Raw genomic sequence first — 26790 nt, forward strand, 5'->3', positions numbered from 1 at the left:
TGAACGTTGACGTGTCTTGCAACGGCAGACTGGGACTCCCCTGCTTCAAAACGTCCAATGGCGATATTTCGGTCAGCTGCAGTTAATCTTGACATTTTTGGATCTCCGTTCACGTCAGAAAATTCGTAATGAACTGATGAATTTTGTACGGTCTTTTATAGTCAGTGTCTCTACTCTTGTTTCCAATACTTTGAATGTGCATTGTGCTGAAAACTTTTTCTGAAAGTAATTTCCGTGCATCCTTTGCATTATTGCTGATAAACGTTTACAAAAAAAACATTTTGAGATGTGTTTGCGCGCAATGCACAACAAACATTACATGATTAACGGGAATCAAACATAAGAATTGTCTTTATGACGATTGCTGGGGAAAAACATCTCACATGGAATTCTCAAAACACCTATGCGTTTCTTTTTTTGAAGAGTGTAGTTAACACAGGCGATTAATTAAATCAGATAGATTTATATTCTGAGAGCCTGAGGGTGGCTGATTTTTTAGAACAGGTCAAGTTTTGCAGAAACCCTTTTTTATTCTCTTGACGGGATTGGTTACTTGAGGAAGCAAAACTATGTCCTATCTCAAACAAAGGATCTCATATCCCTTGCTTTGTATCATCAGGACGTAACGCGGATATGAACGCAAAATATACATTCTCCAAAGTTTAGAATTGTATGATAGATTCATTTTAGATTTCATTAATGAATTAATTAGTGTTTACCAATGTGAATCGATGTGCCATATCAATATGAGTGAAAACCCCAAAGTGACGTAAGTGTGACGTAGGCGTTTCCCTTGAAACGAACGAGTGATCCGCGTCAATTGGTTCGACTAAGGGATGCAAAGTTTAATATAATCAGGGGAATGATTAATGGCTTGACATTTGCCTTGCCAAACAGACCAGCAACAAACAATTATGTAGATAGTTACGATTACTCTAAGTCTATCACAGTTTAACATAACTTACACGTCTTGAACAAATACGGAGGCCTCTCGTCGATCATTTAACAAGTAAGAATATATGATTGTGATAATGTCATTCAATAAGGTTTTCATACAACATCAGAAAGTCATTTTGACGATGCCGATGCCGGTGACGTGGTGACAGACAATGCGTGTGCTCCAGACTTCGCAGCTGCCCACATCCGAGTCTGTTTTGTATCTCAACGGCGAAGTTCCTTTTTCTTGCTTCACGAAAGTCATTGAAAGATTTTCTTCGGAAGGCCCTGCAACAAATTGAGGTTAAGGCACGTCGAAATTTTCTGGACACGAAGTTATACAAAAAAGGATTTATGGCGTGGTTTAAGTAAAGAAGTATCCTGGTAAAGTAGATCAAACTTAAATAGCCGACAAAACCGAGATTCCGAACACTTTTTGTTGTGTCAAACAACATCCATAAAACAATGGCACGATATGGTGTCTGGCACACAAAGAACGCTAGCACCACAGTTAAGACAATAAGGAGAAGTTGTTTCTTCAGACGGTTCACCTCCTTCATCTGTGCAGGAATCTCCTCCATACTACTTCGTCTGGACGACAGAACCCGCAAACACATTTTCGAGTACAGAAACACCAGCACAACGAAAGGGATGAGAAAGAAGAGCACTGTCGATAACAGAACGTATATTTTATGCCATGAGAGATGTAACGTTGTTTTACAGACTTTGACAGAAGTTCCATCCAAGAGTAGGGCACTTTTGTACTTGGCTATAAACAGAATGGGGGACGCCACTGTGGCTGAGATCACCCAGATCATCACCATTGTCTTGACAGCAGCATTGCAGCTCCCGCCGTGTTGACTGAGGGGCCGGCTGGCAACGCGATACCGCTCTATGCTGACAGCTAGGATTGACAAGATGGAAGCGTTGGCTACCATGTTCTCTACGAAAGGCACCGTTTTGCCTGAAAAAAAGAGTATTTGGAGTATTCCTATTCGTATGTCATAAGGATTTTTTTAAATGAAACATTTCAAACTTCTTTAAAGGTATATTCAATGCAGATGTTCATGTATTTTCTGTTTTCGAGTTTCGGTTTATTGCAAAGAAGTTTTCCTGTGTTGCCTAAGTTGCCGAAATTCTCAGAATTTCCTTTACCTTAGTGAGCCAGAAAGCTGTGATCAACGTTTCAAATCCCAAATTTGCCTTCATTATATTATTTGTTTTCACCAAAATGGTGAAAGTATAAGATCGACAACTGTTCCTCTTCCGAATAAAAGCCAGAATATCAAATACCTAATGTCATTGATTAACCTTTTTTCGAAATATGATTTGAGAGCCTTCTTGTGTCTATAGTTATTATGTAGCTAAACCCAGCAGCCGACTTACATTTCATAACTACATCCCTTCATATGGCGCTCTACAGATAATAGCATAAAACGTGTTTGCTAATATAATTATATAAAAAGGCATAATTAGAATGAGAGGAAATGTCATAAGATTGATTTTCTTGTCGAATTAACCCAAAAAGGTATCTAACTGAGATAAAAATCCCAACGAGCTCTCATTTATCAATTATTGTAATTATTACTTTAAAAATATTGTCGGATGAAGACTGTTTTATTAAGAATAGAATAGTATCCGAGAGGTAATTTTTGTATTGAGTTTCAAACAACATGGAATCTAATGCTTCTTCTGTGAATAGTGGTAATGACGGGCATTAAGAAATACTTATTCATATTTAATAAAATATTTTAAGAAAGATGCAAAGGTAACTGTGAAAGTTACCGGCAGATGTCTGGAAGTAGCAACAGCATCAGCTTAAAGTCTTAATGGAGTCATAGAGATGCATCAATTAATTATCGTATTGTGAATGGTAGGTATATGTTTTTGGCAACGTGTATGTCGGATATCATCATGTTTTGTCGAATAGGTCTTTCAAGAATTTATTACTGAGTGTACGTACATATGTAAATGGTCAAGAATAGGAATTGTGTAAGCCACTTGTGAGTCAATATTTGCTTCTGACATGCATGGAGTGTTGGATGTATGTTTGCTGGTCTGCATACTGTTGGTAATTAGTCTGAAACTCTTTCGAAGACATTATTTAATCCAAATCCAAAACATAAGGTCGAATTTAATTGTGCTTGGTGTAGTTATATTGTAGGGTTTAGGGCAAAAGAAAGTATACATGTAGAAGTTGGATTTATCTGAAAAATTACAGTGAAACACTGCAAGCTTAGGCCCTGTCAGTTTAGTATTCTTCAGAATGAATCCATCGGGCAATGAACCACGAGGGTTTCTGGAATTAAGCATCGTGCTTCACAATAGCTAAATGAACAGCTAACTTCTCATGCCTGATAGTATCTACGGGATATACCATAATCTCATGCTTCACCTTACCCGATGTATAATTCACCTTCCCGATGTACCGGTCACCTAACCCTGTGTACAGTTTACCTGACCCAGTGGAAAGTTCACGAAACCGATATACAGTTAACAAAACCGATGAACAATTCGACTAATCCGATGTGCAAGTCATCTGAACCACTCATCAGTATCGAGATTTTTTTTGGAATGTGTTTGGTAGGATGTCATGGGGACCTGACAGGCAACATGTCTTGTCTCATGATCTACCATACCTCATGACACACAGCATGGCATATAACGACACCTTGGGAATCCCATTGCATTTAGCTGTAAAATCGAAGAAACCGCTGTTGTTATGTGTATGAGTTTGATTGTTTAGTTCTGTTTGCTTATAACTGATTTATGACAACATCCAGAGAGGATTGCCATGTGCAAATTTGTTTTGGCATAACACACTGCACAAAACCAGTGGCATTCAACAAATGTCGGTATTCATGTCTCTCTGTAATCAATTTTCTAACCTCTAGAGAACATTGCGCGGTAACAGAATATGGGATAATTTGTGACATACAGAAATAGACAATATTGATTATTGTGCGTAATCTCTTAGTAAGAGCAGATGCTGTACTGGTAATGGAGCCATAGGATGCATCAATAAATTATCATATTTGAAGGTAAGTTTTTCACTAAATCGGTGTCATATCTAATGATGCATATTTTACCATAACCTCAACGCCACATCAATAACCTGTTACTGAGTGTACATGAAAAAGTCCAAGTCAAACTGCTGAATTGCCAACAACAAAGTATTTTAAAATTCAGTTGATTGTGAAGCAGACTGATGCTATGACAAGATTTTGATACATCAATGCTAAAGGATGAGCGTTGCGATCTACTGTGACTTAGCACTAAGATCGCTTTTTTGAACATGACCTGGCTCGTTTAAATGTTATACACAGTCTTCGGTACCGATCATAATGGTTTGGACTAAATTGCCGGGCAGAAGAAAGTATACACTTGAAAATTGGATTTGACTAAAACATTGCGAACATTATCAACACTTTACTAGGCTGACAACATTCGCCGAAACACTGCAAACTTAAGGTCCTGAACACAACTCTGCCATCCTCGTCTAATATATTCATCGAATTACTATTTATTGTTTGATTCAGTTTTGGGCACCATGAAACATGGGTCTAAACTTTCTTTGTCCGGCAATTTAGTATCAGTTAGGCAAGAAGAAACCTTTACTCGCTGGTTCGAATCCTGATGACGTTGCACCATACCCTTGAACGTTGGTTTTAACAAAGTAGTAAACGTGTAAGACCAGCATCAGTTTGGGATTTCCTCCCACATTAAGCAGAAACGTGATATAACTGAAATACTGTTAAACGCGGCGTTAAACCACACCCACTAACTCACTGTAGACACGTTTCTGGTTGTATCAAATTAAAGTTTAAATTAAAGTCAGATCTTAGTTCTCGCTACGGAGGTTGTATGATTACAAAATACATTCCGACTGTCACTTTCCTGATCTCGTAGGCGATGCTCTTAATGGTCGGATGAAAGGTCGTTCTGACGTGACCCGTAATGGGATGTCCTAAGATTTTTGTTTAGCGTTATTTCGACCAACGTCTACGAAAGACAAGTATCAAAAGCAATAATCTACGTAAGTATATGTAAGCATGCTACATCAGACACCTTCGTGAATGTATGTGTCATCTGTTCAGCATGCTCTGAAAAGCATTACTTGAAAATGCTTTACAATAATACCTATGGGACTGGCATAATTTTGTCTATGTGCAAAAATACAATAAGAGGACAGACAACATGGATCATACATATAACAGCTGTCAGATAATTATTCGATATTGTTCAAAGCTTCGTTAAACCATACTCACTCACTCAGTCTAGACAAGTTTATGGGTATATAGACATTCATCTTTCCGAGGCGAAAGCGCCTGCTACCCTTTTTTATTAAAGTCTTGTTTCCACCCTTGCCACATCAAGCCCACTTTTCTGTTCTAAATATGAGGGACTATCGCGCATATCGATAGTCCAATCAGGGAACATTTCACAAAATCAACATCCACGAATGGTACACCATCGTATGAAAGTGATTTACCGCTGCCTGTCCTTGTTGACACGTCTTTTTCTTCGAAAAAGGATTGTCTATGTTTTGTGTCAGGGATGAAATTGCGAATGATTTCGTTATCTGATCGACTAGGTCTTCGACTACTGAGTCGCCATCTTTGTGAACCTATACGAGATAAGAACAGCGATCTGATTGGATATCGCATTTTCATTACAAGCGGCACAACTCGTGATCTATGCGAGGTGGCGCCAGGGTCGAGCCAAGTGGCCTTGATGTGGCAAGTGTAGAAAATAGGCTTTGACATAGGCAAGTGGACGCGATTGCATCGCGAAGATGACAGACATTGATCTACGTACACATGACTCCTCCAAGGTACCACACCTCCATGGCATAGATATCCAACACCGCAGTCGGTCCGCTGATCAGCAGGACAAGGAAGTCAGCTAGGCACAGATTCAGGAAGAGGGAGTTGATGAAGGTGCGCAGAGAGCGACAGGACAGGAAGACGAGCAGCACGAGCAGATTCCCGCCGATGCCCAATAGGAAGATGATGACGTAGAATGCCGTAGTTGCCACGAGGAGGTGGTCAGGAGGTTCCGGGTATGGAATGCTGGTGAGGTTGGCGTACTGCCGTACTCTCAATGGCACTGTGGTGTCAGACAGGTTCATCTCGAGGACCTATTGAACAAAACAACATTTGAGTATAACATTAATTCAATTATAAGTTCCACGAACCACTGTCTTCTTTGTATTGACGTTTCAGCTTCCCTTCACAAGATGACCCATATTGAATTATATTAATGGTTATTTTATGTTAACATAAGGCTGGATTAATGTGCAAAAATAACGACGACATTTCCTGCCAACAAACAAAAGTTCTCCAGACCAATATCAATCACTGGAAAAAGGGGAACTTCAAGCAAAAACTACTGAAATACAAAGATGGAAGCCAGCCATTCAGAGAGACCAATGCTTCCAAATTACGAAGGTATCATTTCTATGTTATTGTTTGTTAGTTTGTTGTTTAACGCCGCACTCAGCAATATTCCAACTGTATGACGGCGGTCTGTAAATAATAGAGTTCGTACTCGATCTACGCAATTGGTACACGACGACATGCATCAACCTAGTCAGCGAGGATGACCACCTGACCCGGTTAGTTGCCTTTTGCGACAAGCATCGGTTGCTGAAGACCTATTCTAATTCGGATCTTTACGGGTCTTTTATGTCATTGAAATAGTTCTTATAGTCATGATCACAAATAAATGTGTATAAAGTAGTGCATCATTAGTTAAAAAAAAAGTTCATGATCATTAAGAGGTAACATATAATTAAATAAAAAGTTCATAAAAAAAATCGTACATTGGACCTTTATGCTTATCATGACTATAGAAATGATTTTGTTGCTTTTATTTGCTGCCGCAAATGAAGTAGTACATGAATTTGTTTTGTGCTTAAAGTGCATACATGAGTGTATTTATGTAGTACACAAATCAGTGCACTATGCGCTGAAATGTATTATGTTTTCACGTAAACTTGGTGGTTTAATGGAACTTTTTTCATTTTACGCATTTGTCCTCGCTGACTTGATGATGATAAACCTGTTGATCACTTCATGGTCATTTTTCTAATTCTCTTGCATAATGTAGTGCACACATAAGTGTATTATGTAGTACCTAAACTAGTACACATAGCAATGCATAAAGTGGTACAACTAATCTCTAATGAATACATAAACTAGTGAAGAATGTAATGCATGAAGTAGTGCATACATTGATGCAAAATGGTCAATAATGTACTATAAAATGCATCAATGGTGTATTATGCAGTATATAAATAGTACACGTTGTCAATAATGCAGTACATAAACTAGTGCAAATAGAAATGCATGAAGTAGTACAACTAGTCCATAATGCTGTATATAACCTTGTACAAAAGTAGTGCATAAAATTAGTTCGTAGTGATCGATGAAAGTCGATGAAAGTCTGAGAGGAATAAGGTGACACGGAGGCGGTAAGTCGTTGGACAGAGTGAGATGTATCTTGGCGCTGAGTACCCCTACAGGAAGTAAGGCATGACAAATCTGACGAGGCAGATTTAAATTTCAAGGCAGTATGTGAAACTGAAAGACCCTTATGGGGTCCATCTTCACTTGAGCTGAACACCAGTACACATTAAAAATACAAAAAAATACATATCTGTTTTGGTTTTTTTTATGAAGCATAAACAAAAAACATAAACACACATGCTACAGTCCCTTAAAGTTGGATATTCGAGATGACATCTTCAGCAAGCTAATAGTAAGTCAAGTGGACTTAACGGGCTTCATGTACTCAATTTGTCTTGATGTGTGCACGTGGGCATGTCATAAACGAATGATTGAAACTGTCAAGTATGGCTTTCTCTGCCCACGCGCATGTAGCTGGTGCAAAGTGTACGTAACAATGCCTCTGATCCGCTGGAAGTTGTTACGTGGAACCAAACTGCCACATATCTGACATGGCATGTGTAGACGCATCATGACAGTTTCACCTTCGCATTAGATTATATGCCTTAAAGTTTTGTGTTGTTTACAACATTATACCACTTACGAGCATGGATATCAAAATCAACCAATCAGATTGCAGAGCTACACTCTCATTTTACAGTTCGTTATTCGTGACTTTTTTGTGTTGCATGTAACAGACGTTTACAGTCATTCTGAATTCTGTTAACCTGAGAGCAAACCCTTTTCCATCCACCAGAACAGGTGAATTGGTAAAATGCTGGACGTGATGTCTTTTCCACGAAGAAATAATGAACAAAGACGAGGTACGCTATTTTATTAATTGAGTATGCTCGTTGGGAGTGATCCGTATTTCGGAATAAAACAACTATGGGAACAGGTATTCTCCAAAATGTGCTTGTACAATATGCCAATACACTACACTTGAAGCATCTCGCGTCTCAATCTTGACAACGGAACAGGCAAGTGCCTGCTGCATATTATATTAACACTCGTGAGATTTAAGTGACTTTAAGTACATGTTAATAATAACCCAATATAGCTGGATACGTCAGTGTAAAAAAACCTTAATATATATTTTGGGTAATAATACATTTTAAAAATTCTTTTCAGGATAAAAATGAATATATTCGATACATGACGGATATTCTAATATTGCATGTTATAGAAAACATGTGTTGATGATTGTTATTCACTTATCTGCATCTGTAGTATTGTTGGTACACGTATTGTCCGCAGTTACGAGCAATATATCAAGACAAGTTATCAACCTATTCTTAATATATTTTACATTCAACGAAAGAAATTTAAAACGAATTTTTTTGTCAAGGCGTTACTTTCATACATAGACCAGATATGTATGGTACATGATTTGAATCCCCCTGACTTAGATTTACGGTTTAACACTTCCATACCAGGTGGCAACGCCCACGATCTGCATCAGCGTGGCCTTTTCACGTCACTGTATAAGTGCATTAATCTTGAACGCTATCTTAAATCCTATTTCACCTCGCCTCCAAAGCCTTCATTGTTTTGCAATTATATTTAAAGCGACGTTTAACCAAAATCAGTCACTATCAGATGCAAATGTCATCTGTCTGTGTTAACTGGTGAAAAACAGAGCATTACTTCTTCACCACTCATTATTGATTGGTGGAGCAATTATTCCATTGGGAAGATGAATCCAGAGGGTCATATTCGTTTTATTATTCTGTCATTTTGAGCTGATGAAATGTGTAGTGCATTTCTGATAATAGTATCCTGGTAGAATTCGATCAAACTTATGACGAAAGATATCCACTTTCATGAATCAATATGTATGTACGTCTAGCACTGATGGAAACAAATGTCAGAGTCAGGTGAAATGTAACGTCACTTTAAACAACATTTAAGTAATATCGAGTGTCAGCTCGATATGTGAGAAAAGTTGAAACAGGTATTATACGTTTACCACTTTCGTCACACGGACGAGCCCGTGTATGGTGCAGACAAACCTAGATACCGAGATTTAAACCCACACCTATAAGAGACTCAGGACTGCACAGCGAATTGCAGACGTATATGACAAGGATAAGATGGTCACTGCGCGCCACTGATCCAAACATCATGGGCTCTCTTAAAATTCCCACAACTCAACCTGAATTCCCTGTATTCCCACAGCACAGTGATACATCGTTTGCTACCAATACTCTAATGAGAGTAGCACGCGCTGCTGTCCTCCCTTGGACCAAGGTTCTTTAATAATTGGTTGAAAGACGTGTTCCGTTCAATTGATAACCTCTTTCACGCATGCCATGTGGGGGCAACTGTCAATTAAGCTCAGGGATAACACTTGCGAATACCGTCATCCACTAATTACTTCAAAGAGAAATATTTGTCGCAGAATGTTCTCTCCTGTCAACTCAAACGCACGATGCGTGTTGCCATTCACTGAACATCTAGTGGTTTCATTGCAGGGAAGACCTTTCAATCTGCTATGAGGTTCAAGAGATTAAGCTTAATTGATTTCCTAAAAAGGCAGTTGTTCTTTATCCTCGACAGATACCTCGAAGGTATTGATTCGGCGAAATGAGGTTTGAGGGCCTAATGTCAAATGAAAACACACACGCATACAGAGCCAGATTGAGGGACAGATAGAGGCCCATATACAGAGCCAGATCGAGGGACATATAGAGACACACATACAGAGCCAGATTGAGGATCAGATACAGACACACATAGAGGCACAGGTTGAGGGAGAGATAGAGACACACATACAGAGCCGGATTGAGGGACAGAATGATACCGATATACAGAGCCAGATTGAAGGACATATATGGACCCACATACAGAGCCAGATCGAGGGACATGAAGAGACACACATACAGAGCCAGATTGGGGGACTGATAGAGACACGCATACAGAGCCAGATCGAGGGACATATAGAGACACACATACAGAGCCAGATCGAGGGACAGATAGAGACCCACATACAGAACCAGATCGAGGGACATATAGAGACACACATACACAGCCAGATTGAGAGACATATAGAGACCCACATACAGAACCAGATCGAGGGACATATAGAGACACACATACAGAACCAGATCGAGGGACATATAGAGACACACATACAGAGCCAAATTGGGGGACTGATAGAGACACGCATACAGAGCCAGATCGAGGGACATATAGAGACACACATACTGGGCCAGATCGAGGGACATATAGAGACACACATACAGAGCCAGATTGAGGATCAGATACAGACACACATAGAGTAACAGGTTGAGGGAGAGATAGAGACACACATACAGAGCCGGATTGAGGGACAGAATGATACCCATATACAGAGCCAGATTGAAGGACATATATGGACCCACATACAGAGCCAAATTGGGGGACTTAGAGAGACACGCATACAGAGCCAGATCGAGGGACATATAGAGACACACATACAGGGCCAGATCGACGGACATGAAGAGACACACATACAGAGCCAGATCGAGGGACAGATAGAGACACAGATGGAGGGACGTAATGAGACATGCATACAGACCAAGATTGAGGGACAGAAAGAGACCCATATACAGAGCCAGATTGAGGGACATATAGAGACACACATACAGAGCCAGATTGAGAGATATATAGAGACCCACATACAGAACCAGATCGAGGGACATATAGAGACACACATACAGAACCAGATCGAGGGACATATAGAGACACACATACAGAGCCAAATTGGGGGACTGATAGAGACACGCATACAGAGCCAGATCGAGGGACATATAGAGACACACATACAGGGCCAGATCGAGGGACATATAGAGACACACATAAAGAGCCAGATCGAGGGACAGATAGAGACACAGATGGAGGGACGTAGAGAGAGACATGCATACAGACCAAGATTGAGGGACAGAAAGAGACACACATACAGAGCCAGATTGAGGGACAGATAGAGACACACATACAGAGCCAGATTGAGGGACAGATAGAGACACACATACAGAGCCAGATTGAGGGACATATAGAGACCCACATACAGAGCCAGACTGAGTGACATATAGAGACACACATACAGAGCCAGATCGAGGGACAGATAGAGACACAGATGGAGGGACGTAGAGAGAGACATGCATACAGACCAATATTGAGGGACAGAAAGAGACACACATACAGAGCCAGATTGAGGGACAGATAGAGACACACATACAGAGCCAGATTGAGGGACAGATAGAGACACACATACAGAGCCAGATTGAGGGACAGATAGAGACACAGATGGAAGGACGTAGAGAGAGACATGCATACAGACCAAGATTGAGGGACAGAAAGAGACACACATACAGAGCCAGATTGAGGGACAGATAGAGACACACATACAGAGCCAGATTGAGGGACAGATAGAGACACACATACAGAGCCAGATTGAGGGACAGATAGAGACACACATACAGAGCCAGATTAAGGGACATATAGAGACCCACATACAGAGCCAGACTGAGTGACATATAGAGACACACATACAGAGCCAGATCGAGGGACAGATAGAGACACAGATGGAGGGACGTAGAGAGAGACATGCATACAGACCAATATTGAGGGACAGAAAGAGACACACATACAGAGCCAGATTGAGGGACAGATAGAGACACACATACAGAGCCAGATTGAGGGACAGATAGAGACACACATACAGAGCCAGATCGAGGGACAGATAGAGACACAGATGGAGGGACGTAGAGAGAGACATGCATACAGACCAAGATTGAGGGACAGAAAGAGACACACATACAGAGCCAGATTGAAGGACAGATAGAGACACACATACAGAGCCAGATTGAGGGACAGATAGAGACACACATACAGAGCCAGATTGAGGGACAGATAGAGACCCACATACAGAGCCAGATTGAGGGACATATAGAGACCCACATACAGAGCCAGATTGAGGGACAGATAGAGACCTACATAACAGGCCCAAACGAGGGGCAGATGAAGACCCACATACAGAGCCAGACTAAGGGACATATAGAGACACACATACAGAGCCAGATCGAGGGACATATAGAGACACACATACAGAGCCAGACTGAGTGACATGTAGAGACACACATACAGAGCCAGATTGAGGGACATATAGAGACACACATACAGAGCCAGATTGAGGGACATATAGAGACCCACATACAGAGCCAGACTGAGTGACATATAGAGACACACATACAGAGCCAGATCGAGGGACAGATAGAGACACAGATGGAGGGACGTAGAGAGAGACATGCATACAGACCAAGATTGAGGGACAGAAAGAGACACACATACAGAGCCATATTGAGGGACAGATAGAGACACACATACAGAGCCAGATTGAGGGACAGATAGAGACACACATACAGAGCCAGATTGAGGGACAGATAGAGACACACATACAGAGCCAGATTGAGGGACATATAGAGACCCACATACAGAGCCAGATTGAGGGACATATAGGGACACACATACACATCCAGATTGAGGGACATATAGAGACCCACATACAGAGCCAGATTGAGGGACATATAGAGACACACATACAGAGCCAGATTGAGGGACATATAGAGACCCACATACGGAGCAAGATTGAAGGACATATAGAGACACACATACACATCCAGATTGAGCGACATATAGAGACCCACATAGAGAGCCAGATCGAGGGACATATAGAGACCCACATACAGAGCCAGATTTGAGGGACATATAGAGACCCACATACAGAGCCAGATTGAGGGACATATAGGGACCCACATACAGAGCCAGATTGAAGGACATATAGAGACCTACATACAGAGCCAGATCGAGGGACAGATAGAGACCTACATTACAGGCCCAAACGAGGGACAGATAAAGACCAACATACAGAGCCAGACTGAGGGACAGATACAGACCCATATACAGAGCCAGGTCGAGGGGCATATAGAGAACCACATACAGAGCCAGATTTAGGGACATAGAGAGACCCACATAGGTTGAGGGAGATATAGAGACCTACATACAGAGCCAGATTGAGGGACAGATAGAGACACACATACAGAGCCAGATTGAGGGACAGATAGAGACCCACATACAGACACAGATTGAGGGACAAATATGGAGACATGTTGAGTTACCGATACAGATGGACGGACAAATATGGAGATATGTGGAGGTATAGATACATATGGAGGGACAAATATGGAGACATGTGGAGGTACAGATACAGATGGAGGGACAAATATGGAGACATGTGGAGGTACCGATACAGATGGAGGGACAAATATGTAGACATGTGGAGGTACAGATACAGATGGAGGGACAAATATGGGGCACGAGGGGGTACAGATACAGATGGAGGGACAAATATGGAGACATGTGGAGGTACAGATACAGATGGAGGGACAAATATGGAGACATGTGGAGGTACCGATACAGATGGAAGGACAAATATGGAGACATGTGGAGGTACCGATACAGATGGAGGGACAAATATGGAGACATGTGGAGGTACAGATACAGATGGAGGGAGAAATATGTAGACATGTGGAGGTACAGATACAGATGGAGGGACAAATATGGAGACATGTGGAGGTACCGATACAGATGGAGGGACAAATATGGAGACATGTGGAGGTACCGATACAGATGGAGGGACACATATGGAGACACGAGGAGGTACAGATACAGATGGACGGACAAATATGTAGACATGTGGAGGTACAGATACAGATGGAGGGACAAATATGTAGACATGTGGAGGTACAGATACTGATGGAGGGACTAATATGGAGACATGAGGAGGTACAGATACAGATGGACGGACAGATATGTAGACATGTGGAGGTACAGATACAGATGGAGGGACAAATATGGAGACATGTGGAGGTACAGATACAGATGGGTGGACACATATGAAGACATGTGGAGACACAAAGGCTATGGGAGTCAGTAAGTTGCAAGGTATTTCTTATCCTGTGACACATTCCTCTTAGGCGATGTATTTATTAGTTATTGATTTTCTGCAAAGTTTGAGGGTCTTATTTCAAATCGGCGTTTTCGAATTAGCTGGCACCTAAACTGCGTATTTCAGTGATTGTCAAAATACCTAAACGTTAATATTTCTGAAATGCAATACTCGGTTTCATGTTTCTGTACTTTATTGTCAGTGGGTTTGATGATGACGGAGAAGACCCTTTTCGATTTTTGAATTGAGCATCCCTAACATGTTTTCTGATCTAGCACATTTCTGTTTGAACGAACCATAATACCACAGCCAAGTCATCACATGCCATAGTACCTTGTGCATTATGAGAAATATAGTTCAGCTGATATCTTAATGCCAGGCTTTTGTTACGATATTGATTTCGTATTTATGTCGCAAGAAATCCACTCATATCTTAATATCAGGCTTATAATGATATTTATCTCATATTTATGTCGCACAAAGTCAGCAATGTACAACATGTACCTTCAGGCATAGATATCGTTCTCAGCAAAAAGGACTAAAAGAGTTGATTAAAACTGGTTAAATTTCAAATCTATATTATACTACATACAATCAATTTCGTTATCTCGAAACTGCATGTAAGTGAAAGTATGAAGGTCTAGATGTACTTATATGTGGACAGATATCTTAACACTGTCAGAGTCGATGTTTCTACCTCGTTGTGTTGGAAAACTACAACTACTAGTATTTGATGCATTTTGTGAGCAAAAACACAAGAAAAAGATAATTGTGTGGCATATTACGAGGGGTGGCAGAAACGTTCTTACACTAACTAGGTAGGATGAATGGTACGCCCATCATAAGTACAATACATTACACACTCACAGGCTGCCTTTGACCCAATACATAGCCAGGCAGCAAATGTCTTCAGGCATCAACGTGACATTGTTTGGTTTGTTTGTTTTGTTGTTCAACGCCGCACTCAGCAGTATTCCAGCTATATGACGGCGGTCTGTAAATAATCGAGTCGGGACCAGACAATCCCGTGATCAGACATCATGAGCATCGATCCACGCAATTGGGATACGTTGACATGCATTAACCAAGTCAGCGAGTCTGACCACCAGATCTCGAAAACTATTCTCCTCTCACACAAACGGTACCCATACATAGCACGTTTTCCTTGAATGCACGCATTAATATATCACGTAAAGAGGTCTTTGATTAATCACTCGGACAGTTACAACAGGAAATATAGTTCCAACTAAAAGGTGTTGCTTTGACACTTATTTTACGTATCTTATACTATCATGTTGATATTGATTCAAAAACATGGTTTGTTTGTTTGTTGTTTAACGCCGCACTCAGCAATATTCCAGCTATGTGTGAGGTAAGGTGAAATGGGGTTTAACGTCGCGTCCAAATTTTTGTGTTTGTGTTTGTGTGGCTGTTTGTACTAGTCCAGACTGATGCCGATTTAAAGTGTTAGCTCACTGAGATACCATGCCGCAGTTTAACATGAATATCCCACTCAGACACAGTATACTGACTCCTAACCGACCAGTCCTTGTTTTAGCCCCTTAATGCCGAGCGCCAGACAGGGTAACAACAAGTACCATCTTTTAACGTCTTTTGGTATGACGAGGCCGGGGATCGAACCCCGGACCTTCCGCTCTCCGGGTGGACGTTCTACCACTAGACCACGGAGGCGGTCTTCCACCTATGGGATTATGTTGATAACTAATCAACAACAAGCTCTTCAACGCAGCCCATCATTGCTCAGAACCTTTCAGCCTTTCATAATTGATTGTGTCAAGCTGTAGTGCTTCAGTATCTCTGTCTTTACTTCCATACATTATTTATTATCTGTGTGTATATCTATGCATAAACATTCACTATTATGTAGGACAAGATCGAGGAATAACTAGATGAGTGTCAACCAGGTGAAGTCCATGACCAGAATTGTTCTTTGAGAAGGTTTCGTGGAATTTACTACATTGTGCTTATGTGGTGATTCATAAACACATGATCATGACACAGTCGGGATTGTAAATCGATTATGATTATGTATTGAACATTTTCGCTTGCATTTTCAAAATGAATTGTTTACCTACATCTCGGATACGAGTTGAGAAAAACGCCCTTTGAAACTAAAGCAAGATACATACAACTACACGATTGAACTGAACAATGCGAAGGGTAGTTTGGCTGATGTTTCGTTTTGTAATGTACGACACTATGCATATCAATGTCATCCTTCTGCTTGTTTCCTGCGTGGGATGCTCGATGCGTATCTAACCTGTAGGATGCTGGGACTGGATAACCAATGCGTTTATAACTTGTATGGACTACATACAATTCAACGGGTGGATAAAGAGATTATTTTTAATTAAGTTAAGTTTAAGCTCAATATTATTTAATTATAGTCATGACTGGTAATAAACCCATATTATTTCAGAATGAAGTGATCATATCTATCTATTTAATTTCATCGCACAAAATAGCTGATATAATTTGTTTCTCAAATATATTTGAAACGTCAGCGCCAGCGTATAACCAGTCTCGATTACCCGACGAAAGAGATTCCACTGGGACAAAACAGCTGTGCAAATTATGCGAATATGTCACTGGAAATATTTTCGCCAAAAGGGTAAGCATGTCCCGCCCAACAAACGTTATTAATTAATTAATAATAATAATAATAATAATAATAATAATAATAATAATAATAATAATAATACTTTAGTGAGTTTGAACTTATGTATCATGCCAGTTGGTATGAGTGAGTGAGTGAGTGAGTAAGTTTGATTTTACGCCGCTTTTAGCAATATTCCAGCACCAGAAATGGGCTTCACACATTGTACCCATTTCGGGAATCAAACCCGGGTCTTCGGCGTGACGAGCGAACGCTTTAACCACTAGGCTACCCCGCCGCCCCCAGTTGGTATGAACTCCTCAATAGCAGCAATTCATATTGAGAATGACTAAGGCTGAACGTGCTCGGACCAGCAATGAAGTTACTGCCTATGGCTGTCAAAATAGTTGTTCAAGGTGACAGTGCCTTTACAAATTACATGACAACTCAAATCTGTAATTATGTTCTGATGGTAAATAGCCTGCTGGCACATCCTCGTTACCAACGAAACTACTCTGAAGTATGACCTTGGCCTACTACCGCCGTCTTTGACCTGAAGACGAGTCGGCATTATACGACAAGAAAGAAAATATTTTCATAATTCCACGGCTATCGCCGCCAGCGTGTCACAGAAGTGTGACTATTGTGGACCTGAAACAGTGGTTCGTGTACGTTTTATGTGTTCCGATATCGGACGAAAACAGTTGTAATTAGTTATCGGCAGCTATTGTTATATGAATCAATAGGCTATCGATATATCGCTGTAAAGGGCTTGTCCATCTTGTTTTCACATATTGACCAAAGATAATCAAGCGTTCTTCAGTGGCTATGTCGAATACGTTGATGACCTGCTAAAGGCGAGTTTCAGATTAATAGTGTGTGCTTAATCTGCTGGATGCATTGTTGGGTAAATCCAAAGGAAATGCGTTTCTATCTTGTAACAAACAAAGAAAGAAAGGGACAAACAGCCCATCTAAAACTTTAAACACGTTTAACACGAACCCCAAACCATCAAGGTAGTCATGAGTGTTAAGGAAAATAATAGTCCAAACACTATTGACTCGTGAATATGAACCAGCCAACAGGGTTATTAAACGCCTTTGGATCATGATTAGTAAACGTTCCTGTTATTGGATATTTGATATTGTTAACATATGGAATCATGTTTCACTGATTCATTGGTTTTTAACGTGAACCGTGTTGCTGTCCTGAAAATATAGATGGGGATGTTTTGCATTTTTGACTTGAAAGAGAGAAATGATACATTTGATACACAGCCATGATACTGAACTGAACTGAACAGATACAGAGTGGGGCACAGCTGGAGGAACGAAGAGACACACGTACAGAAAAAATGGAGGAACACGTTGACACATTAAGACACAGATGGAGGAACACGTAGCATTGGCACACATACAGTGAGTGAGTGAGTATGGTTTTACGCCGCATTTAGCAATATTCCAGTAATATCACGGCGCGGGACACCAGAAATGGGCTTCACACATTGTACCTATGTTGAGAATCGAACCCGGGTCTTCGGCGTGACGAGCGAATGCTTTAACCACAAGGCTACCCGACCGCCCAGACATACATACACAGGTGGAGGAACACGTGGACACACAGACACAGATGGAGGAACACGTGGACACATACAGACACAGATGGGGGAACACGTGGACACATACAGACACAGATGGAGGAACACATGGACACATACAGACACAGATGGAGGAACACGTGGACACATACAGACACAGATGGAGGAACACGTGGACACATACAGACACAGATGGGGGAACACGTGGACACATACAGACACAGATGGGGGAACACGTGGACACATACAGACACAGATGGGGGAACACGTGGACACATACAGACACAGATGGAGGAACACGTGGACACATACAGACACAGATGGAGGAACACGTGGACACATACAGACACAGATGGAGGAACACGTGGACACATACAGACACAGATGGAGGAACACGTGGACACATACAGACACAGATGGGGGAACACGTGGACACATACAGACACAGATGGGGGAACACGTGGACACATACAGACACAGATGGAGGAACACGTGGACACATACAGACACAGATGGGGGAACACGTGGACACATACAGACACAGATGGAGGAACACGTGGACACATACAGACACAGATGGAGGAACACGTGGACACATACAGACACAGATGGGGGAACACGTGGACACATACAGACACAGATGGAGGAACACGTGGACACATACAGACACAGATGGAGGAACACGTGGACACATACAGACACAGATGGAGGAACACGTGGACACATACAGACACAGATGGAGGAACACGTGGACACATGCAGACACAGATGGAGGAACACGTGGACACATACAGACACAGATGGGGGAACACGTGGACACATACAGACACAGATGGAGGAACACGTGGACACATACAGACACAGATGGAGGAACACGTGGACACATACAGACACAGATGGGGGAACACGTGGACACATACAGACACAGATGGAGGAACACGTGGACACATACAGACACAGATGGAGGAACACGTGGACACATACAGACACAGATGGAGGAACACGTGGACACATACAGACACAGATGGGGGAACACGTGGACACATACAGACACAGATGGGGGAACACGTGGACACATACAGACACAGATGGAGGAACACGTGGACACATACAGACATAGATGGAGGAACACGTGGACACATACAGACACAGATGGAGGAACACGTGGACACATGCAGACACAGATGGAGGAACACGTGGACACATACAGACACAGATGGAGGAACACGTGGACACATACAGACACAGATGGAGGAACACGTGGACACATACAGACACAGATGGAGGAACACGTGGACACATACAGACACAGATGGGGGAACACGTGGACACATACAGACACAGATGGGGGAACACGTGGACACATACAGACACAGATGGAGGAACACGTGGACACATACAGACACAGATGGGGGAACACGTGGACACATACAGACACAGATGGAGGAACACGTGGACACATACAGACACAGATGGGGGAACACGTGGACACATACAGACACAGATGGAGGAACACGTGGACACATGCAGACACAGATGGAGGAACACGTGGACACATACAGACACAGATGGGGGAACACGTGGACACATACAGACACAGATGGAGGAACACGTGGACACATACAGACACAGATGGAGGAACACGTGGACACATACAGACACAGATGGGGGAACACGTGGACACATACAGACACAGATGGAGGAACACGTGGACACATACAGACACAGATGGGGGAACACTTGGACACATGCAGACACAGATGGGGGAACACGTGGACACATACAGACACAGATGGGGGAACACGTGGACACATACAGACACAGATGGAGGAACACGTGGACACATACAGACACAGATGGAGGAACACGTGGACACATACAGACACAGATGGAGGAACACGTGGACACATACAGACACAGATGGAGGAACACGTGGACACATACAGACACAGATGGAGGAACACGTGGACACATACAGACACAGATGGAGGAACACGTGGACACATACAGACACAGATGGAGGAACACGTGGACACACAGACACAGATGGAGGAACACGTGGACACATACAGACACAGATGGAGGAACACGTGGACACATACAGACACAGACATTGACACACATTGACACTCATATAAACACAGATTGAATGAAGGCTTGCAGAAACAAATACAGACGCAGGTAGAAGAACAAATTTACTCCCAAAGAGACACAGATGGAGGAACACAATGACACTCCTGCAAACACAGATGGAGGAACATGTACATGAGACACAGTGGCAAAGAGATGGAGAAACACGTTGCGACACATAACGACACACCGAGTGTGAGTCACAGAGACATCCAAACTGTACATACAGATAAAGGTTGAGACACAGACACACACAGACAGACATATAGATGGAGAAACACATAGAAACACAGTTAAAATCCAGTCATCATCAATGTATTCAAAACTTCAGAACTGATAATGTGGTTTCAACAAAACTACCGGTCTAGCAAATATTCGTTTACTACAACATTCAATGTATGTGTGCCAATGCATTTTTGGAAGTAAACAAGAAAGAAATCGATTAAAATAGTGTTTTTCAAGTACAAGAGAATGTTCGAAATATGGCATTTTTCTATATTCGACAAATTTCTTTTTACGTCACAAGGAACGTCTAATGTCATAAAAGTGATGTTCGGTTAAAACTAAACGTGGCATGGGTAACTTATATTTTCGTTATGGATGCCCACTTATTACAAAAAGCGGGACTATCGGTGCCAGTCAAATGTGTGATAATTGTAGTTATCATATAAACAAAAAGACAATGTTTGAGTATTGGCACCGTTATGCTTCGTTTAAGGGTTGACCTTGTAGCGTATGACTGTCATTTATTGATTTCTCCGTTTTCATCAATACAACGGCTTGATCGCTGAACGTTGATGCATCGTATTATCAGCAGCTGCCATACTTGACACATTGATAATATCATACAATATGAGACCAGTTGAGGTTTCGGGTAACCTGAGGACGTCAACACCCGATGTTTGTCAGATGGAGATTGAAGACAGTGTGATCACACTGTGTCATCTGGCTGTCCTCGAAGCTCGACGGTGTGTCTGTGGAGCGTTGTTGATACTCGAACCGCTGGTGTGCCTGGCCCATATTAGACTTTAACAGTCATTTGTGGCACAGCCTCCGTGGTCTTGTGGTAGAGCGTCCGCCCGGAGAGCGGAAGGTCCGGGGTTCGATATGACGGCCGCGTCATACAAAAAGACGTTAAAAGATGGTACTTGTTGTTACCCTGTCTGGCACTCGGCATTAAGGGGCTAAAACAAGGACTGGTCGGCTCGGAGTCAGTATACTGTGTCTGAGTGGGGTATTCATGTTAAACTGAGGCATGGTATCTCAGTGAGCTAGCACTATCAATCGGCATCAGTCCGGACTAGTACAAGCCGCCACACACACACATACACGTGAATGCACGTCGCTATATAAGTGCAATAATCTTGGACGCGACGTTAAACCCAATTTCACCTCACCTCACCTATTGCTGATGGTGACTGAAAACAACATTCATTCTCACCTATCTGCTGCCCTCACTAATTGGTGAGGGGTCGTGGGGTAGCCTAGTAGTTAAAGCGTTCGCCCGTCACGCCAAAGACCCGGGTTCGTTCACCACACCTGGTGCCCCCCTTCTCCGATAATGCTAAAAAATACTAAAAGCGGCGTAAAACCATACTCATTCACTTATTGTGTTTAGCAATATTCTAGCAATATCACAGTAGGGGACACCATATACGGGCTTCACCTATTGTACCCATGTTGGGAATGAAACCCGGCCTTCGGCATAACGAGCAAACGGTATACTACCCCATCACTCCTACAAAGTCTTTATTTTAGTCCTCTAATGCCAAGCTATAGTACAACAAAGCAACGTCCAGTAGTCCAATGTATATTCACGATCGTGTTTCAAGATAATTCCGCTTGATCCCTCGTTACTGGAAATAACATCGGTAATAAAAGCAACACCACCATGCGATTAGACCACGTCGTCAGTGTCTGTGTGAAGATGGTCGCGGCCACCTCGGTTAACGAATATGTCACGTACAAATGCAAGTTTATCAATACTCTGTTCTACAGACCGCCTCCGTGGTCTAGAAGTAGAGCGTCCGTCCGGAGAGCGGAAGGTCCGGGGTTCGATCCCCAACCGCGTCATACCAAAAGACGTTAAAAGATGGTACTTGTTGTTACCCTGTCTGGCGCTCGGCATTAAGGGGCTAAAACAAGGACTGGTCGGCTCGGAGTCATTTTACTGTGTCTGAGTGGGGTATTCATGTTAAACTGCGGCATGGTTTCTCAGTGAGCTAGCACTATAAATCGGCATCAGTCCGGACTAGTACAAGCAGCCACACAAACACACACACGTACATGCACGTCGCTATATAAGTGCAATAATCTTGGACGCGACGTTAAACCCCATTTCACCTCACCTCACCTCTGTTCTACAAATACATGTCCGTATACGTATACAGAGATTATCACGCGGGCGTATTTTGGGTTGGTAGTTATCCTGTATTGGAAATATATAATCAGGATATTTATCATCACCAAACACACAAGCGTGATATTAGAGTGAGTTGGTACCTCTTTATCATATAATATTCTTAAATTCTATATCTTCGAAAACTATTCTCCTCTCTCACAAACGGTACCCAAACATAGCACGTTTTCCTTGAATGCGCGCATTAATATATCACGTCACGAGATCTTTGATTAATCAGTCGGACAGGTACAAAAGGAAATATTGTTCCAACTAAAACGTGTTGCTTTGACACTGATTTTAAGTATATTGTACTATTATGTTGATATTGTGACAAAAGCATGGTTTGTTCAAGCTATGTGACGGTAGTCTGCAAATAATGGAGTCTTGCCCAGACAACCTACTCAATTGGGATACAATGACATGCATCCCCCACGCCAGCTGGCCTGACCACCCGATCTCGTTGGGTCTCCTTTTATGTCAAGCGTGGGTTGCTGAAGACCTATTCTTAATCGGATCTTCACGGGTTTCGCTGTGATGAGATTTGAATTGACGTAGCGGCACTCTCTGGTTGAGGTTATAGTAATTGTTGGCTATGCTTAGAAACATCGATTTGTATTTGATAAAAACATATCAGCGACTTACATTGAAGCTAATTACTGCACTTGTTGGATAAAATGGACCGATGTTAATTATCAATGAAGAGGAATAGCTTGACAGCTAAAGCAACACAGGGTACATAGTTAAACACACTCAATGGATGTTAGTGTGTCTCGGGGCGCGTTTCTGTAGATTCTGAGACGAAATTGACAATAAAGTGCATCTCCTCGCTGTAAATTAGTAATGCTTTGTGTAATAGTGAGTGAGTGAGTGAGTGAGTTGGGTCTTCAGCAACCCATGCTTGCCGTAAAAGGCGACTAACGGGATCGGGTAGTCAGGCTCGCTGAATTGGTTGATGCATGTCATTGTAACCCAACTGAGTGAATCGATGATAAAATTCACTGGATTGTCTGGTCGAGACTCGAATATTGTCAGACCGCCGTAATAGAGCTCGAATATTGTTGAGTGTGACGTTAAACAACAAACGCACAACATAAAGGGGTAAATGGTGTTGTGTAGAGTTGTGTCCCTTATCTGTTCCAGAAACTTATGATAGTGGTATTACACCAAATCCACTCACTCAACAATGGATCCGGATGTCTTCAGTGAGGCTAAGGAAGATTGTCGTCTAGTTCATGGCATCATTGTTAACATGAAAGTTGCGATGCTGTTGCCTTGAAAATCGTACGATTAATCATTCATCGATCATATTTTTAACAAATCAATAACTTTATCGCTTATCACTACATTGTTTCCTAGAAATGTTCAGATGGTTGGCATCAACCAGCAGGTGTGATGTCGGATCTAAGTCGCGTTTAACAATGTTCCAGCAACATAATTTCGCGTCTTGAAAAGACGAACCAGTGATTGACATCATGAGCATCGATCCACGCAATTGGGATACGATGACATGCATCAACCAAGTCAGCGAGTCTGTCCACCCGATCCCGTAAGTCGCCTTTTACGACAATCATAGTCGCCTTTCACGGCAAGAATGGGTTGCTGAAGACCTATTCTACCCCGGATCTTCACGGGCCCCAGCAACATCAAGAAGGTAGACACCAGACAACATCAAGAAGCTAAACACCAGAAATAGGCTTCACACTCATCACCTAAGTGGGTTATCGGACCCGGTAGCTTGATGATGAAAGAACTCTTTAACCACCAGGTTACCGATTCGCCCCTATGTAATAATGTAAGAGTGTACGTTTTCCTAAGTAAATAAACCGACAGCGGAAGCATAATATTACTTTGTATAAAACTGAATCGACAGATCATAACGGCTTCGTGTGACAAGACTAGCTGAGATCAAAACGATAAAATACAATTTCGGGAGCTGATTAAATTAAATTGTATCAAGGCTTTATCAACGTTGCAAAAAACATCCCGGAAAATCAGGAAATTCTAATTTACAAGGACAATGGTGAAACTAAGAAGTAAAATAAAAACTCACCTAAATAACGGCAAAATTATCTGTTGACCATCGTGGCCACAATGCGTCTGTCAGTGTAGCAGCTTGTATATCCAGTTAGACGGAAACCTACAAATAAGAAGAGAAGCTGTCACTGCACATGACATTGGCGGCATGGCACGCTCTTGGGGAAAATCGATGGAACAAGATGGTTGTAGGATGTGAGCGGGCGTCCGTCGCTGTCATCAACACTGGATTGGTGTTTACCTTGTCCGTGGGCGCTGTACGTGACATCGGGAGATTGTTTGACATTGGTAGTTGACCAATCTAGGTTTGCTGTGTTTACGAGATCCCAGACTTGTTATTCGCCCCCCGGGTGTGACTGTCATAGTTAATCAGAGATTATCACGCGGAAAGAAAGAATGGTGATTTGCTCCATTGCTTATCATCTCTGTTATCTCACTTTCCCAACTTTCCCAACTACAATTGGCGTCATCTTGTCTGTTTGTTGTTTAACGTCGCATTCAGCAATATCCTAGCTATATTACGGCGGTCTGTGTATAATCGAGGCTGGACCATACAATACAGTGATTGACATCATGAGCATCGATTCCCGCAATTGCGATACGATGACATGCATCAACCAAGTCAGCGAGCCTGACCACCCGATCCCCTTAGTCGCCTCGTACGGCAAGCATGGGTTGCTGAAGTTGGGAATAGCCGGAACTTTCCATATTCACTAATGCAACTGCATTATTAAACTGAATGACTTTTATAATGCAACTGCATTAGTAAACTGAATGACATTTTATAATGCAACTGTTATTTAACTGAATGACATTTTAAAATGCAACTGCATTATTAAACTGAATGACTTTTATAATGCAACTGCATTAGTAAACTGAATGACATTTTATAATGCAACTGTTATTTAACTGAATGACATTTTATAACGCAACTGCATTTTTAAACTGAATGACTTTTATAATGCAACTGAATTATTAAACTGAATAACATTTAATTATTCATTCATAAAGTTTGGGATATATGGGAAAAAAGTCCGGTTCGAGCCATAGTTTAGACCGAATTGCGTATTTATTCTTAAGATTTATATTATGTGTATTTGTGCATCTCAAACTATGACCGCTTTATTCCTGTTAGCCGCTGGTCCGTCTTGCGGTGACGATTCACTGAGACATAATTGTGTTCTTTGTGGTTACAGTCTTAAAAAACATTCACTCTTTCTTATGACAACCTTCGTCATTGAGACATTTTTGGCTAAATGTGCAATACAATTATTGCCAACGAAAGACAAAGAGACGAGCAACAAAAGTAATCAGTTATCGATCACTATATTAGGTGCGCCGTGATCCATCAGGACATAAAGATATGTCTATTTCCTTTGGGAACAATATATACGAACATCAACAGTGCTTAAAAAATGTAACCCATAGCAAACAGCTAGCGAGTGTGAAATCTTTATTCTTTCATCCGATCCAATTTCAAACATGGCCCCGTGGGAGTATTCAGAGTATCATTGCCTTGCCAATAATGTACTATCAATACTACATTAGATTTGACCCGTGAAGATCCGGGGTAGAGTAGGTCTTCAGCAACCCATGCTTGTCTTAAAAGGCGACTATGCTTGTCGTAAGAGGCGACCT

At 41.8% G+C, this 26790-nt stretch overlaps 2 protein-coding genes across 2 annotated transcripts; one reads left to right on the forward strand and one right to left on the reverse strand.

The window, feature by feature from the left end:
• Positions 1–71: 71 nt before the first annotated feature.
• Positions 72–25270, reverse strand: LOC124138625 (growth hormone secretagogue receptor type 1-like). The gene is made up of 3 exons (XM_046505362.2): positions 25169–25270; positions 5755–6076; positions 72–1900 (listed from the first exon to the last, which is right to left on the reverse strand). Exons 2-3 carry the CDS (start codon positions 6065–6067, stop codon positions 1035–1037), a joined length of 1179 nt encoding a protein of 392 aa, XP_046361318.1. The 5' UTR covers positions 6068–6076; positions 25169–25270; the 3' UTR covers positions 72–1034.
• LOC124138627 (probable inactive protein kinase DDB_G0270444) lies at positions 8195–10669 on the forward strand. The gene is made up of 2 exons (XM_048397255.1): positions 8195–8209; positions 10019–10669. The coding sequence occupies exons 1-2, from the start codon at positions 8195–8197 to the stop codon at positions 10667–10669; spliced, it is 666 nt and encodes a 221-aa protein (XP_048253212.1).
• Positions 25271–26790: the final 1520 nt, after the last annotated feature.

This window comes from Haliotis rufescens, unplaced genomic scaffold (genome assembly GCF_023055435.1).
Source record: "Haliotis rufescens isolate VD_foot unplaced genomic scaffold, xgHalRufe1.0.p SCAF_17, whole genome shotgun sequence".
Taxonomy (NCBI): Eukaryota; Metazoa; Mollusca; class Gastropoda; order Lepetellida; family Haliotidae; genus Haliotis; species Haliotis rufescens.

Coding starts and splice junctions, on each gene's coding strand:
- LOC124138625 (XM_046505362.2), bottom strand. CDS start 6,067: ATGAACCTGTCTGACACCACAGTGCCATTGAGAGTACGGCAGTACGCC. Junction 1,901..5,754: donor GTACCTTGGAGGAGTCATGT/GTACGTAGATCA, acceptor TCTTTTTTTCAG/GCAAAACGGTGCCTTTCGTA.